The following is a 16,232-nucleotide window of genomic DNA, read 5'->3' on the forward strand; positions in this document are numbered from 1 at the left end:
TAAAGCTTAATTCGCATTTCTTGAGTGCAAGCCTCAAGACCCTTAGTGACTTACATACACACCCACCTAAGGAAAAGGAAATAAAGCCTCCTGTGCAATTATCTATGAAGTAAAGAAAATAAAAGGCATTTCTCATGCAGTATGAGAAATACTGAAGTTAATTTACTACTAACTTGAGATCTTGAAAGATTATACCTATGGAAAAAAAGATATTTAGCTAAGTTTAAACCCACTGGACCAGGAAGGAAACATTTGGAGTTAGGTTTAAGATGCAATCCTGACTCTGCAGTTATTTTAGGTTATACTTTGGGCAAATTACTTAAAAGTCTCTGAGGCTCAAGTTCCATAACAGTGAAACAAGGATAAAATAACCGACCCAACCCTCAATGGGGTTCAATGGAATTACCTACATAATTTGAATATTTGTAAAACAAAAATGGAGATAGATACATAATCATTACAACATTTATCCACTATGACACCCATTAAAAATTTGGTAAAGTCTCCAAAATATCATTTTAAGAAAGTTTTCGGCACCCAATATAAATAGGTTTTGAAAGTTGCAATGATAAACTGCCTTCCTTCAATTGATATGTGAGTTTTACCAAAGGGATCTTACCTATCTTGTACTGGACCATTAACCACACCCCTTTCACTCTCTTCCTTTCCCTATAGGAGGGCTTCTTGAAAGAAATGGCTCATTGTACCCACTGTTTTTAATGCCTTAATCTCTATTTATTCTCAATGGAAGGCAAAGTGGTTTCTGCTTTTCATCTATTTGCTGAAACTTTAAATGGCAAAGGTATTAAAGACTTCCTAATGGACAAACACAATGAGCACTTGAAGTCTTTGATTTCCTAACAACTTTTGAGTTTTTTCTTGGCTACCCTTTGAAGATTAGGGCCACCACAGCTGGACCAATGCCAGCCACTGACGCCTGTGCAGCAATGACAAGAGTTGGTTTAAACACTCTACCAATGACACCACACCCTAAGTTTGCTGACACCAAGTGTCTTTTTACTTATAAATAACAAACTTGCTTAGTACTTCTTGTAAGAGTGGTAGGGATGGGTGGTAGACTGTTAATTTTGTTTTCTGCAAACCCCTAACAAGGAAAGCAAAACCACATGGTTTTCAGTAAAGCAGACAGGTTAAATATCAAGATCAGAACATTTTCTCAACAGCTGAGCCAGAATCTGATGAAGCCACACAAATTTAGTATGTGCCAATCACAAGGGTGATAAATGTCAATGTCAGGTAGATTATATAGTCAAATCCTTTGCATAATTATATCATTTTATGTTTTACTTAGGAATGCTAAGAAAAAGTTAGATGTAAAATAATTTCCACAACACAAGGAATTTTACTTTGTGCAATATGCTCAGACAACTCTTAGAAGAGACTCCATGCATACAAGATGCAGAGAAGTCAGTGGAAAGGAAGAAGTTTAGAGGCATCAAAAGAAATCAGACACCATACGAAAAGTAAAAGACAGGAGAAAACATGAAAAATATCTAAAACATATATAACAGTGAAGGATTAACATCCAAAACACATAAGAAGCTTATTTATTTATTTATTTATTTTGAGACAGAGTCTCGCTCTGTTGCCCAGGCTAGAGTGCCGTAGTGTCAGCCTAGCTACAGCAACCTCAGACTCCTGGATTCAAGCAATCTCTGCCTCAGCCTCCCAAGTAGCTGGAACTACTAAAGGCCTGCGCCACCAGGCCTGGCTAATTTTTTCTATTTTTTTAGTTGCCCAGCTAATTTCTTTCTATTTTTAGTAAAGACACGGTCTCACTCTGGCTAAGGCTGGTCTCAAACTCCAAACCTCAAGCGATCCTCCCGCCTTGGCCTCCCAGAGTGCTAGGATCACAGGCGTGAGCCACCATGCCCAGCTCAGAATTCATAAGAAGCTCTTTAAAGATAAAATAAGTCTAGAACATTCAAAAAGAAATCCTGCCTGAGAATAAAATCAAGAGGGCAAACAAGAGCTGAGAGAAAGGGAGACCCAGAGTACTAATGACATTGTTTTGAACATTAAAGTCTAGCAATGCCTAAAGAGACCCACCACTCAGACTTAGCATTTACATGAGCTACTATATTCCCTTTCTTTGTTTAAGCTAGTTTGAACTAGTTCAATACTGAAAGAGTCCTAATTAATTAACACAGCATACAATTTAGCAGTATCTATCAATATTTTAACTTGACATATGTGATGATTTGTGTGTTAACTTGACTGGCCTAAGGGATGCCCAGATAGCCTCTAAGATATTATTTCTGTGTCTGTTGAGATAATTCTGGAAGAGACTAGCATTTGAATCAGCAGACTGAGTAAAAAGGATCCACCCTCACCAATGTGGGCAGGCATCATCCAATCCATTGAGAGCCCAATAGAATAGAAAGGCAGAGGGAGAACTAGTGCTCTCTTCTTGAGCTAGGATGTCCACCTTCTCCTGCCCTTGGACTTTGGAGCTGCTGGTTTACAGACCTCCAAAATCTGGGACTTATACCAGTGCCCCCCTGCTCTCCAGTTCTCAGGGCTTTGGCCTCAGACTGAGAGTCAGTTGTGCCATCTCTTCCCCTGGTTCTCAGGCCTTCAGACTCAGACTGAATTAAACTACCAACTTCCCTGGTTCTCCATCTTTCAGAAGGCATATAACAGGACTCCTCAGCTTCCACAATCACATAAGCCAATTTCCCTAGTATATCCCCTCTTATGTGCATACACACACACACACACACACACACACACACACACAAACACACACACACATATATCTCCAACTGGTTGTTTCTCTAAAGAACCCTAACTTATTGAACTAGCAATTTCACTTCTAAAAAAAATCCATCCTACAGAAATCCTCAACTGTGTGCACAAAGATATAAGGATGTTCACTGAAGCACTGTTTGTAACAGCAAACCTTTAGGAAACAAACAAAATGTCCACCAATAGGAGAATGCTTAAATAAATTACATTACATCTATACTATGAAATACTACACAACAGTGCTCTTACTTGGAAGGAAATGAGCTATTACAAAGTTTTGAGCAGAAGACACAGTCTGACATATTTTAAAAGGATCCCTCTGATATATTGAGAGTGGCCTGTCATGGGATGGGGAGAGAGCAAGGGCAAAAACAGAACACTCACTATTGCAGCAATCCAGGCAAAATATGATGTGGCTCAGACAAAGGCATTAATGGTAGTGAGAAGCGATCTGATTCTGTGCGTGCGTGTGTGTGTGTGTGTGTGTGTGTGTATACATACACACAGATACATACACACAAATAAGGATTTGCTGATGGATTGGATAAGGAATATGAGAAAAAGGAAGGAATTAAAGATAGCCCAGAGTTTCTGGCCTGAGCTGGAACAATAGAATATTTCTAACTCACAGATGAAGAAACTAAAGCACTGAGAGGTTCAAAGACCTGTCCAAAGTCACACCAATAAAGTGATGGTATCACTATCAATAGAACCCAGGACCGTCTGACCACAACTCTTAATCACTATGCTACCCTGCCTTATTTGTCCAAGGACCTTCAGGATCTGTTACTGTGCCCAGTATTACAGCATATATTTTTATTTAACATGAACTAAAAAAAAGTACTATGAGCTAGAGCATTTATTTTCCAAATAAAAGTATTTGTTAGCTATATACTCTAACTAATTATAAGATTTTAAGTGACTTTTAGTCAGAAAATGGATTAATAATGAATAGCATGGATCTATAGTAAAGAGAAAGTGAAGCAAAACCCTCCCAACCATTTCAGATGCTTCTATTCTCTTTGTGTAGGCCTATGTACCTTCAAAATTGAAGGCAACAATTACATTTTAGGAATCTCTGACAGTTCACTAATATTAGATGAAGTTCAGGGAAATAGAAATTATATAACAAAAGACACTTTTATATATACCAGTTGAGCCACAAGGGACAAGAGAAGTATGAATCATATAAAACACAAATACGGCAAGTATAAAGACAGAAATGTCAAACTTGCTTTGCAAACTTCTAAGATTAACCCATAATATCAAGTTAACTGATACAGATATAAGAATGCTGCTCTTATCATTGAGCAGAAGAGCCCTAGCTTCACTCATCAAGACTAGAATGTTTGTACTTCACCACCATTTTAAAATACTTCCTCATATGTACCTTTAGGCTAGCTAGACCTTTTACAAAAAGTATTCAACTATCACTTCTCACTGGTTAATGTTCCAGAACTTAAGTCATCCAGAAAAGTCTAAATTACAATCTTTTTAAAAAGGCAGGGTATCTGAATAAAGTATAGACTTTAGCTAATTTACAAAAGGGAGGATATGCCAAGAGCATACATAAAAACATTTTTTTAAAGCAACCAATAGGCTATACAGCACCACCACCTCATTCTAATCTAATTTTTCTGGTTAGTGAATCAGATAAGCAAATCTGATGGAATTCTGGACATTAGTTCCAACTTTAAGAATACTATAGAGAACCAAACTCACAAAAGACTAAGCCCCAATATGTCACCATCTCCTAAAATAATTCATATGGCTGCTTCCTCAGCCTCTGCAAACCCTGCTTCCTATTTCCCTACCCCTACTCTAATCCTTGTGTATGCACTATACATAAATTAAATTCATCAAGCTCACTTCATAATGATGATCACTAATAAAAATACAGTGAGAAAATTTTATTTGGCCATTTATATCAACTAATCACATAGCTAACCATGTGCTATCTTATCCTCCAAAAACATCAAGCTCAAAAAAGGATGGCCATTAATGATGAAGTTGGCATTTAAAATTTCTAAAAGAATATACAGTCAGCCCTGTGTATCCACGAGTTCTGTATCTGAGGATTCAACCAACGGGGATGAAAAACACAGCATTTGCAGGATGCAGAACCTACAGATACAGAGGGCTCACTTTTAGTATCCGTTTATATAGTGCATAAATGACCCTTTCCTATCCACAGGACAGACTGAAGGACTTGAACATCTCCAGATTCTGGTATCCACAGGGGTTCTGGAACCATTTCCTCACTGATACCCAAGGACAACCACATAGATGAACCTGAAAAGCCAGTTCAAATGCCTTTAGTCAAAGGCATGCTCAAGTTTACTCAGCAGCTAAATGAAAAAAAAATGCTGTAACATAACACTATTCTGATGTGGGGAAGAGAGGTAAGTATATTGGGAATAATCTTTTTGACTAGAAAAGAATATTCAAATTCATGCCATTGTCACTAGAGATAGTTTGAGAACTCAAGTTTTATAGTTAATTTCAAACAGATTCTGAAAACCTATTTTAAGCCTTTATACTTTGGGATGCCAAGGCAGGAAGATAGCTTGATCCCAGGAGTTCGACAACAGCCCGGGCAACATAGTGAGACCTCTGTCTCTACAAAAGTTTTTAAAAAAATTAGCCAAGTGTAGTGGCATACACCTATGGTCACAGCTACTTGGGAGGCTGAGGTGGGAAGATTGCCTGGGCCCAGGAGTATAAGGCTGCAATGAGCTATCGTTGTGCCACTGTACTCCAGTCTTGGGCAACATAGCAAGATCCTGTCTCTTTTTTTTTAAAAAAAAAAAAAGACTTATTCAAACAAAACACTCCTATCTTCAATTTCAGTAACACTGTTCCTTTTGTTTGGAAAAGGAGGACAGAATAAACATGACCAGTAATTACCAAATGCTTTAATTCAAACAGCAGATTACTTCTGCCCCATCACCTAGCTCGGTCAATAAAAAGAGGCTAGGTATAAGCACTTGCATATAAAGAACAACACTTACAGATGTCCAGAGGGAACACCATACTGATAAAATCCAAAGCAGGCAATCTTACTATCCTTAATAAATAAGTTTAGGCAGTTATTTTATGATCATAGGAAGGGAAACAAATTACTACTGTTAATAAGTCATGTATTACCATAATTTTATGTTTCATTATGCCAGTTTGTAGGTACAGCCTCCCGTACCTTGAATTTACCTTACCTGCATGAATTAACATCCGCAAACATTCTATTGAGTTGTGATAAGCTGCTTCATGAATTGGCATCCATCCCCTGTTATCAGCAACATCAACACTACGGCCCTTTTTGAGCAGTTTCCTTAAGACTTTAACATTGCCTTCCCTGGCAGCAAGTCCAACTGCAGAGCACGTGTCCGAGTAGGCCTCTGTAAAATCCATTCTTTTGACTAGGCTACAAAACAAGGAGAAAGATAATATTGTAGTCAATAAAACAACACCGTACTCCTGGAGATTAGCAGATTATAGTGGGCCTAACATCTCTCACGCGAGTGCTAAGGAAGAGCCCACAGTAGAGGTAACGACTGTCATGCCATAGCCTCTTCTGGAACTTAAAGCAGGAACTCTCTCAGTTTGGCAAATCAAGATTCCTTGGAATGTTCTCATTGAAAATATCAAAGGACTTTTAAGTGTTCTCTTTCCTCCGCTGGAAACGTCTGAGCAGTTCTTTCCAGTAGGCTTCTGCTCTTGTTCATATCCCACCAAAATGCACTCTTTGGTGCTCTGTTGAGAGCCAAAGGCTTCTAGTTAATCCCCAATGTACGCTCTATTATGCAGAGACGGCCATTTAACTACAATCAATGCTCAGCCTCAATACATAGCCCTCTATAGGAAACAACTAAACCCAAAAAGGCTAGAAAAAGAGTAAAGGACATTTATTGAGAAGAACAAAGATAAGTAGTCATCTAGTTTTTCTGCACTTGCTAGTCCTTTCCAGAAGGGGCTAAACACTCAGGTTCTCTATGATTGAAGAAATAGTCCCACTGGCTGAATATATTGAAACCAACAAAGAACATCAAAAAGACAGCCCAGCTTTCCTACACAAGCCCAGAAAGTTCTTCACAGCATTACTGCCTTCGTCATTATCATCATCTCCTTTCAAAGGTCATTTCAAGTTCCGGTGCAGAGTCCAGTAGAGATCTCACGTATGACTCTCTCACAAAGACAATTAGACATATTAGACATAGTGACACTATTAAGCAGGTTGGATATGGAATAGACATTTTATGACGTAATTATTGTTAATTTTCTTAGATGCGATGACATTGTGGTTATTATAATATTATTAAGACACATGTATAAGTATTTAGAAGTAAAATGTCATAACACATGCAACTTACTTCAAGTGTTTAAGATTAAACTATACATATAGACAAAAAGAAGTAAAGCAAATGTGACAAAAATGCTAATTACTGAATCTAGATGAAAGGTATCCAAACGGTCATTATACTCTTTTCTTCTAACTTTTCTGTATGTTTGAAATTTTTCAAAAGGCAGAGTGGGGTAGTAACCATGTCACGTAATGTAAAACTACAACTTGGAGAAAATATGAAAAGACCTGGTTATTCTTAAAATAAGTTTTTCTTTGTAGCAACTTCCTGATTATTTCTTCTTAAGAGCACAAGTAATACTCCCTGAACGTGCATGTTTTAGTATTCCTCTCTTATAAAGCTGAAGACCATAAAATAGTTAGAAATCCTCAAGAAAGAACAATCATTTTGTAAGGCTTCTCTTTTCACATACACAGGCACAGCCATGATAGTCCAAATGAGCTTCCTAAAGAATATTTTGGAGGAATAGCTCTAACCAGCAGTTCTTAACATTTCTCAGGATCCCTGACCCCCTGATAAACCATAAAACTCATGAAAGCTGTGACGTTTCTCCCCAGAAAAATGCACATATACCCCAAATTTTGTACACAGTTTCAGCAAGCTCCCCAGCTTTTTTTCAAAGCCTGTATATTAGCTCTAAGAACCTTTGCCTACACTTTTCTGAGCCGAGAATATTAAAGATAAATAAGGTTTCGCATGTAAAATTTAAATATGTAAACGATTTCCATTGAAATAATAGCTGCCCTTCCACAGGCATCAAACTTCCATTGTAAATTTTCTGCTTTTATTTGAAAGGCAAAACGGCAGATATTTTAGAAGTACATAAAGTCAAATATGGATTACATTCCCGGCTTGCGCTTCTCTGGCTGCTGTCATATGGGCAGAAATCCAAGTTTCAAAGCCGAGCAAAATGCGTTTCTACACGTTAACTGCGGCGACGCTACGTCTCTGCCCTATCACTTCCTTCCAGACTGGACTCCGACCCTTTCTCCTTCCTCGCCCGCGTTAGGAAAAAAAAACACAGTTCCAACTTTGGAGCCACAGTCTCCGAAAAGGATTGTGGGTTTTGTAGTTCTCTGCACACGCACACTGGAGAAGGTTAGGGTGATTTACGGAAGCTGCAAGAGAATCTATTGCTTACTATACAGAAAGTCAATGCCTTTCGCCCCACTAATCAAGGAACTAAAATAATGCTGCCTGAGAGAAGAGTCGGAAAACCTCCCTCCAACTACAATCCCAGGGTGCTTTGCGCCCCAAGGCGCTGCGCAGCCACCGCGCCTGCGCCCCAAGCAGCCCGTTGCTCGCGTCTGGCAGGCTGCAGTCACCCGGGGCTCCGCAGAGACCGCAGCGGAGTGTCCATGGCCACTGTAGCGGAAGAGCAAGGAAAGATGTGGGTTTTTGGTTACGGGTCCCTGATCTGGAAGGTGGACTTTCCCTATCAGGACAAGCTGGTCGGATACATCACAAACTACAGCAGGCGCTTCTGGCAGGGCAGCACGGACCACCGCGGAGTCCCTGGCAAGGTGAGGTGCCGGCCAGCGCCCTACACTTTACTGCCTCCCGAGCGCCAGTCCCCAACCCACACCCCAACGCCTCCTGAGGGCCGAGCACGTGGGCTGGGGTAACTTATCTATGCACCTTCCTCGGCCATCTGCCCTCATATCTGTCCCAAACCAGGGCACATTCCGAAGCTGCTTACCATGCTGACGGTTAGTTTCTTGAGGCTAGAAGCCCAGGCACAAGCACACAAGCTTGCACGGGGCTCCATCTCTTTACAGCTCTGCCAAAAGAAAACATTGGCGGGAATATGAATTTTCGTGTCACCATGGAGTTGAAATATTAAAAGCAACTTGCAAATTCAGCTTTTTAGCAATTTGTTGGTATTTCTGCATTTTGCAGACTTTAATTGGTTTGCGTTTAAACGTGCATGTTATTTCTAGGGTTTCTTTATGTCCTTCAAAAGGTCTTATTTTATGACACCTAAGAACTAGTGTCCAAAATTATCTACAGTTATTCAGGAGCTCTCTTTTAGGTACTAGCAAAGTTAAATGAAATTCCTGTTTTGTTATATAGGTAACAGAGTACCAAACCCATTACTATATGCAGCATTATTTTAATGTTACTTTCTCCATGGTTCTCAATTATAAATGTCAAATATAAGTTCTTTGACCCACTTTTCAGTCGGTCATACAAAGACATCTCAATATAGGTGTACAGAGAATTAGTAACACTGCTTATGCAAATCAGCCTTGTATTGGCTGCAAAACAACTAATAGGTAAAGAAAACTAAATTTGGGTAACTAATAATTTGGATAACTTGGACACTGTTAACCTCTTTGGGAAGAATATAAAAATTTTTATTGCTTATATGGTCTCTAAAATACTCTTAAGATTTATATGAGCTTGAATACTGTTTTTTAAAAACATTAATTAGTCCAAAAGTACAATATTTAAAAGGCTAGGGTGAATTAGGGTTAATTCCAAAAGAAATACCTGCACTTATGGAAAGGGAAAGAGATCAAGGCTCTAAAGTAGTTTGCATCTGTTCATAAGAGAGATAGGATTGAAATCTTTAAAATAACCTGAGTGTGAAGCCAATTTACTTCAATTAGAATTGGTCAATTTTAAGGTCGACTGTACTGGCTGGCCTATTGGGATGTTGGACTGGACAGAATGACTTGGAAAAGGGGGAGTGGCTTAGGGCAAATGCACATTATTATACCAAAAAAATGTTGTGGCCAAAGTACCTCCAAGGATGTTATCACATATATAGAACACAAAACAATATTCAAGACATTATAGAACAAACCTAAATAAAATGCATTTGAATGTCAGGATTTTTTTAAGAGACATTTATCTATTTTGTACAGATAAGGTCCCATTATGTGTCCCAGGCTGGTTTTGAACTCCTGGCCTCAAGCAGTCCTCCCGCCTCAGCCTCCTAAAGTGCTGGCATTACAGGCTTGAGCCACGATGCTGAGCCTTTGAATCTCAGTTTTGATATGAACACTTAAAATTGCCATTCTGAAGAGAAAACCCTTAGCCCAGACTTCAGTTTTAATGACCAGTTATTAAATACTTATGTATGTGGTTATAATAGCATATTCTACTACTCTAGTCTGATCCAGAATGTATCTTGTTAGATGGCACATTGAAATACGTACACTGTCAGAAAAGACTGATAAGAAACTGTTTAGTCAATACAACAGTCCATGATTCTTTAAAAGGAGAAGGGAGCTATAAAAGCCAGTATCTCTTTATACTTAAATTTACTAAACTATAGAAAAGGAAAATTGGGGGGGAAAAACTGCACTGGCTAACAGTTTGACACCTACTTTTATTTAAAGAATACATCCTAGTAAATTAAAGTAAAATCTAAGTACTAAACATTTGCTAAGTACATATACTGTTCTGTTTTTTAAGAAACTAGAAAGAACATCATAATTTTACTTCACATATTTTATTAAAATAGATTGCCAGCCTTATATATCACAAAACTGGCTGTTTCTCACCAAAATAAGGATTTAAATGTGAAATATTTTTCACACACCAAATAGAATATATTACAATTTCAAGAAAAGGAAACATTTTAATGCAAGAGACAATCATGAACATTTAACTAGATCCCTAACTTTTCTAGCTAGATCAGAAACATTACTCATTACACAATGAAAACATTCATCATGACTCATACTTCACAACACTCTCCGATCCCATATAGCTTCAAAGACCCCTTCTTCAGTCTCATTGGCAAAAAAAAAACCCCAAACATCATTTAAGTACATTTACAAATTTACATTGTTTCTTAAGAATACATTTATTTTAGGGACAAAGAGCTTAAGTTCTAGAAAAGATGTCCAAGTAAATTTATTATAGTGCCAATAGTCCATGTCTTTATCATTTAGAGTAGTCACAGGATTCCATTTATTTCCCCTGAAAACGACTCCCTCCGTACTCCTTGTTTTCTCTTCCACCTGCCACCACCCAAGTCCAAGACTTCACTCCTCCTCTTCTTCCTTTCAGTAATTACTACTGAGCACTTAAATGGGAGACACCTATGCAAACAAAAATACTTGATAAGGAAAATGAATAAAACGAGCAGTAAGAGTCTAGGAGAAGGAGCTGCAAAGTCCACCTGGAGAATTAGCCAAGACTTTATGGAGGAGGAGGCCGGATGATATACTAAGCACATAAAAGTGTGAAGGGCATTCCACAATAGGCACCAGTATATTCAAAGATATCAATGTTTTAAGGAGTTATAAATAATTCAGTACAGCTTGAGGGGAAAAGTGGAAAGAAATGAGGTTTGTAGTTAAGTAATACTAAGGAATTTTGACTGTATCCTGTAGAATATCTCAACCATGAAAAATACGAAGTGAGTGGCCCAATTTTTGTGCCAAAAAGTCATTCCAGGCCCAAGTAAAAAACACAGTGGAGGGAAGCAAAACTAGAGGCAGGGAAATCCCTAAAGAAGCTACTGAAGGATGAAGAGGAACCAGATTCAGAAGATACTCAAAAGACAGAACTACCAAGAATGGTAGACTGGGCTGGATATAAGGGGAAGCAAGGAGAGGTAGAGTGCAAAACTTGTCACCTAACCACTAACATTTCTTATTCTGCATCTTCCTTCTTCCACTCTGACTTGCATACCACACTATTTACCAAACTAATCTTTCCAAAACACTTCTTTTGTTATGCCAGTCAACCTGCTAATCAAGTGCTATAATGTTCCTTATTTCCAATTTCTCTCAAACTTCTGTGGCTTCTTATTTCCACTGTCCCCTAATTTCAACTCTGCTCTTTGGCTTTTCAAATCTGACTCTATCCTATTTCTCCAGTCATCTTTCTGAATCATCTCCCCTACTTGGGGGACCCTCTGACAAAGTCAGACACTTGGCCTGGTACAGTCCAGTCTCTGGGCCCTGACTCATGAATCATTAGTCATGATGCCCTTTTGCCAGAATAGGTATCCTTCTGATCACCTAAGACTCAGAATTCTTACTGCATTCAATAAATACATCTTAGTGCTTAAGTATTCTCTACTTATTTCACATGTAATTTGTACTCCAGAATTACAAAATAAGCTCTTGGAAGCATGAATCAAGGTTTTATCTTTTCCACAGCACAGAGTAGGTAGTCAATAAATAGCTCCTAATTCACTTTGAAACTAAAATATAGCAATAGCTACTTGACCCACACCAGTATATGTATCCTCATTGTAACATTATCTTAAATAGAATACAAGTGGCCGGGCGTGGAGCCTGAGCAAGAGTGAGACCCACCCCTACCCCGGCCCCTACTAAAAATAGAAAGAAATTAGTCGGGCAACTAAAATAGAAAAAATTAGCCAGGCATGGTGGTGGGCGCCTGTAGTCCCAGCTACCTGTGAGGCTGAGGCAGGAGGATTGCTTGAGCGCAGGAGTTTGAGGTTGCTGTGAGCTAGGCTGACGCCATGGTACCGTAGCCCCTAGCAAGACTCTGTCTTAAAAAAAAAAAAAAAAAGTCAGAAACCTAAATGTCCAAGAACACAGGAATGTTTAAATTACAGTTCATCAATGACACAATATGATGCAACTATTAAAATGTATGAGAAGACTAACAGGAAAATATAATTAAATGAGAAATCATAATGCAAAATCCCATGTGTTCCATGATTACAAATTATCTATATAAACAGAAAAGACTAAAAGGAAATAGCGACAAAGATGACACAAATATCTAAATTATTTAGGATATGTGCCAGACATTGGGCATACATATAGGTAAAATTGTGGCTTACAACTCAACATTCCCACTGATATTAATATGTTGGTAGATACATAGCCTTTGGCGCTAGGTAGGAATTCTTTGAAAAGCTTGCAGTCATTGGTTTAAGTCACCTTTATGACTTAAATTATGGAATATTCCAAATCTAGACTTTCTCAAAGGCTTTCAATTTATAAACATAGATTGTTTTCTCAGTCTTTGAAATGGAAGAGCAAATAAAATTTGTTTTGACTCAATAATATCTCATTTCAATCTCAAGATGAATGATAAAAAGTCAGGATTCTTTCCATATAACTGTTAACTGACCTGTGTTAAAAACCAAAGTGGAGGCCAGGTGAGGTGGCTCACACCTGTAATCCTAGCACTCTGGGGGCAGAGGTGGGAGGATTGCTTAAGCTCAGGAGTTTGAGACCAGCCTGAGCAAGACTGAGACCCCGTCTCGAAAAAACAAAAAGAAACCAAAGTGGAAAAATAAAATAAATAAAATAAAATTGCCAAGAACACACATGGTCAAACTGTCCCATATAAGAACTATATGAATAGGCCAGTTCCAGTATTAACCTTTCAACAGGGCAATGTAAAGTTTGTTTATGAATGTAAAAGCGGTGCCTGCCTTGAAGCACCCACTGCCACATGTAAGAAAGGTAAGAGCACTTCATAACTCAGAAGTGTAAATTAATTGCACATTCTCTCACACTTGAGACCTTAGTATACCCTGGTACCAGTGGTTCTTAAAGTATGAGCTCCAAAACAATTTCACTGGAACCAACTGGGAAGTTGTTACAAATGCAAATACTGAGACAGCTCCAGATTTATGGGATCAGAAACTCTGGAGGTGTGGCCTAACAATGTGTTTTTCAGGCCAAGTAATTTTGATCTGCACTAAAGATGGCAAACTACTTCCCTATAGGAAAGCAACCCCAGGATGTCTTATTTTTTTCCCTAATAAAACTGCAACAATCTTTTCTCCTAAGGGGAAAACCAGAATTTTTATTTATAATTGCTGCTCCCATTTGCCTTTCATTTTAGATAAACCTCAGTCACTGGTGTGTTTCTTAATATATCCATTTTAAGTGAACATATTAATAATATACCTAATATATACAAATTGATGGAAATCTTTTAGAAAGGCCAAGATAGTTTGGATAAGGTAGATTCTTTTAATTCATTTTAAACTTTATCATAAAAAATTAGTACTTTTAAAAAATAGTGCTTCTTATGAGCAAATGTAGTTAAAATATTCCATGTCAACAATAAGTTGCTAATGCTCGGTTATTTAATGAACTTTATTTAATTCAGAAAATTTTTTTTATTTTTAAAACAGCCTGGAAGAGTTGTGACTCTTGTTGAAGATCCTGGGGTATGGTATAATTATTCTTTTTTGTATCATTTTTAATCATATAAATGTTGAGATGTTTCTCAGTTTTAATAATCAATGAAATTTTATTAACTGGCATCACAATTTGACCTACACTAGGTCTAGAATTCTTCTCTGTATTTGTGAGGTTTTTCCATGTTTTTCTGTTTATAATGAGGCCAAGTTGGAATGCAAAACGCAAGGTAGAAAACAAAATGCAACCAAATGTCATGTAGGCTCGTTTTTGTGGGGTTTTATTTAACTACTTTGTTGACTAAGAATTTTGTGGTTCCCTTTGACATTAATGAAAATAGCCCCCAGAGAGCTAGACTATCACTAAGAATCAAATGGAACTCTTAAAGCTCTCTTCATATTTGCTAAGAGTCTAATATTTTCTGCAGATATCTAAATCAGGAATTCTCACTTTCTTTATTGCCTAATTTTATCAATAGCACCTGTGTTTTTTTAAATAGGTTTGGAGCACCAGAAAACTTCCATTGCAGTGACTGTCCTCAGTTTCTTAAATATTTTCAATGATTTTATTGGGATACAGATTCACAATTTTATATTGTAAAAATAACGATTTAACTTTGGAAAGGACTTTGATATACAGAAATCAAGCAGCTAGTAATAGATAAATAATGGTGTAGATTAGAGAATGCTTTCATAATTTACACTATGAAAAGCATCTATAAAAAGAGCTTCCACTGGTAACTAAATATAACTCCTAATTAAACAGTTAATAAACAAATGACATTTTATTTCTATTGAACTTTTTAATGACCAAATGAAAACCTGATATTTTTCATTTCGGTCCCATTAGTTAAAAGAAAAAGATGTAAATAATGTGTTGGCCAGGCGTGGTGGCTCACGCCTGTAATCCTAGCACTCTGGGAGACCGAGGCAGGTGGATCGTTTGAGCTCAGGAGTTCAAGACCAGCCTGAGCAAGAGCGAGACCCCGCCTCTACTAAAAATACAAAGAAATTAGCAGGACAACTAAAAATATATATAGAAAAAATTAGCCGGGCATGGTGGCACATGCCTGTAGTCCCAGCTACTTGGAAGTCTGAGGCAGGAGGATCGTTTAAGCCCAAGAGTTGGAGGTTGCTGTGAGCTAGGCTGACGCCACGGCACTCTAGCCTGGACAACACAGTGAGACTCTGTCTCAAAAAAAAAAAAAAAATTGTGCTGTTTATGATGCAAAGAAATTATTTAGAATGGAGATTTCAAAATACTAATTTCCTTTATTGTTTAGTATGTTCCTCTTCTGTGCACTTTAAGTGAAGCAAAACTGCATTGACTTCTAAGAATATATGAGATATTTTCTTATATCACCAAATATATTCATCTATTTTAATTAACCTTCTAAATATTAAACAGTGTATTCTTTTCATTTTTCAACAGGGCTGTGTATGGGGTGTAGCTTATAGATTGCCAGTGGGAAAGGAAGAAGAAGTAAAAGCATACCTTGACTTCAGAGAGAAAGGAGGCTACAGGACCACAACGGTCATTTTTTATCCAAAAGATCCCACAACAAAACCATTCAGTGTGTTGCTATATGTTGGAACATGTGATAATCCTAATTATCTTGGTCCTGCACCTCTGGAAGACATTGCTGAACAAATTTTTAATGCAGCTGGTCCAAGTGGAAGAAACATTGAATATCTTTTTGAGCTTGCAAATTCTGTTAGGAACATTGTGCCAGAAGATGCAGATGAGCATCTTTTCTGTTTGGAAAAATTAGTAAAGCAACGTTTAGAAGGAAAACAAAACCACCTCAATTGCATATAAAGATATATGTTGACTTTTACAGAGTTTTTAGTCTTCACAGAATTAATTTCACAATAGCAATATAGTTTGGAAATGTGTTTACTTAAAAGATGTTACTTATTTTTAATGTAGTCAGGATAGCATCTGAAATATGAAACACATATAATCAAAAGACTGAGATACAGTGAGAGAAAAATTCAAGTTTTAATAA

The 16,232-nt window shown here is 37.6% G+C and overlaps 2 protein-coding genes across 6 annotated transcripts in view; one reads left to right on the forward strand and one right to left on the reverse strand.

The window, feature by feature from the left end:
- ASB3 (ankyrin repeat and SOCS box containing 3) overlaps window positions 1-16,232 on the reverse strand; it is a 135,724-nt gene that overhangs the window by 107,939 nt on the left and 11,553 nt on the right. For all 5 annotated transcript variants that reach the window (XR_006734704.1, XR_006734703.1, XM_045549597.1 and 2 more), the window contains exon 2: window positions 5,982-6,190. Coding sequence is in view for 3 of the 5 variants with exons in the window: in XM_045549597.1 (XP_045405553.1) it covers window positions 5,982-6,177 (196 nt within the window). In the remaining 2 variants the exon portion in view is untranslated. The remainder of the gene's footprint in view (window positions 1-5,981; window positions 6,191-16,232) is intronic.
- CHAC2 (ChaC glutathione specific gamma-glutamylcyclotransferase 2) lies at window positions 8,395-16,061 on the forward strand. The gene is made up of 3 exons (XM_045549599.1): window positions 8,395-8,650; window positions 14,218-14,253; window positions 15,656-16,061. Exons 1-3 carry the CDS (start codon window positions 8,486-8,488, stop codon window positions 16,040-16,042), a joined length of 588 nt encoding a protein of 195 aa, XP_045405555.1. The 5' UTR covers window positions 8,395-8,485; the 3' UTR covers window positions 16,043-16,061.

This window comes from Lemur catta, chromosome 4 (genome assembly GCF_020740605.2).
Source record: "Lemur catta isolate mLemCat1 chromosome 4, mLemCat1.pri, whole genome shotgun sequence".
Lineage (NCBI taxonomy): Eukaryota > Metazoa > Chordata > Mammalia > Primates > Lemuridae > Lemur > Lemur catta.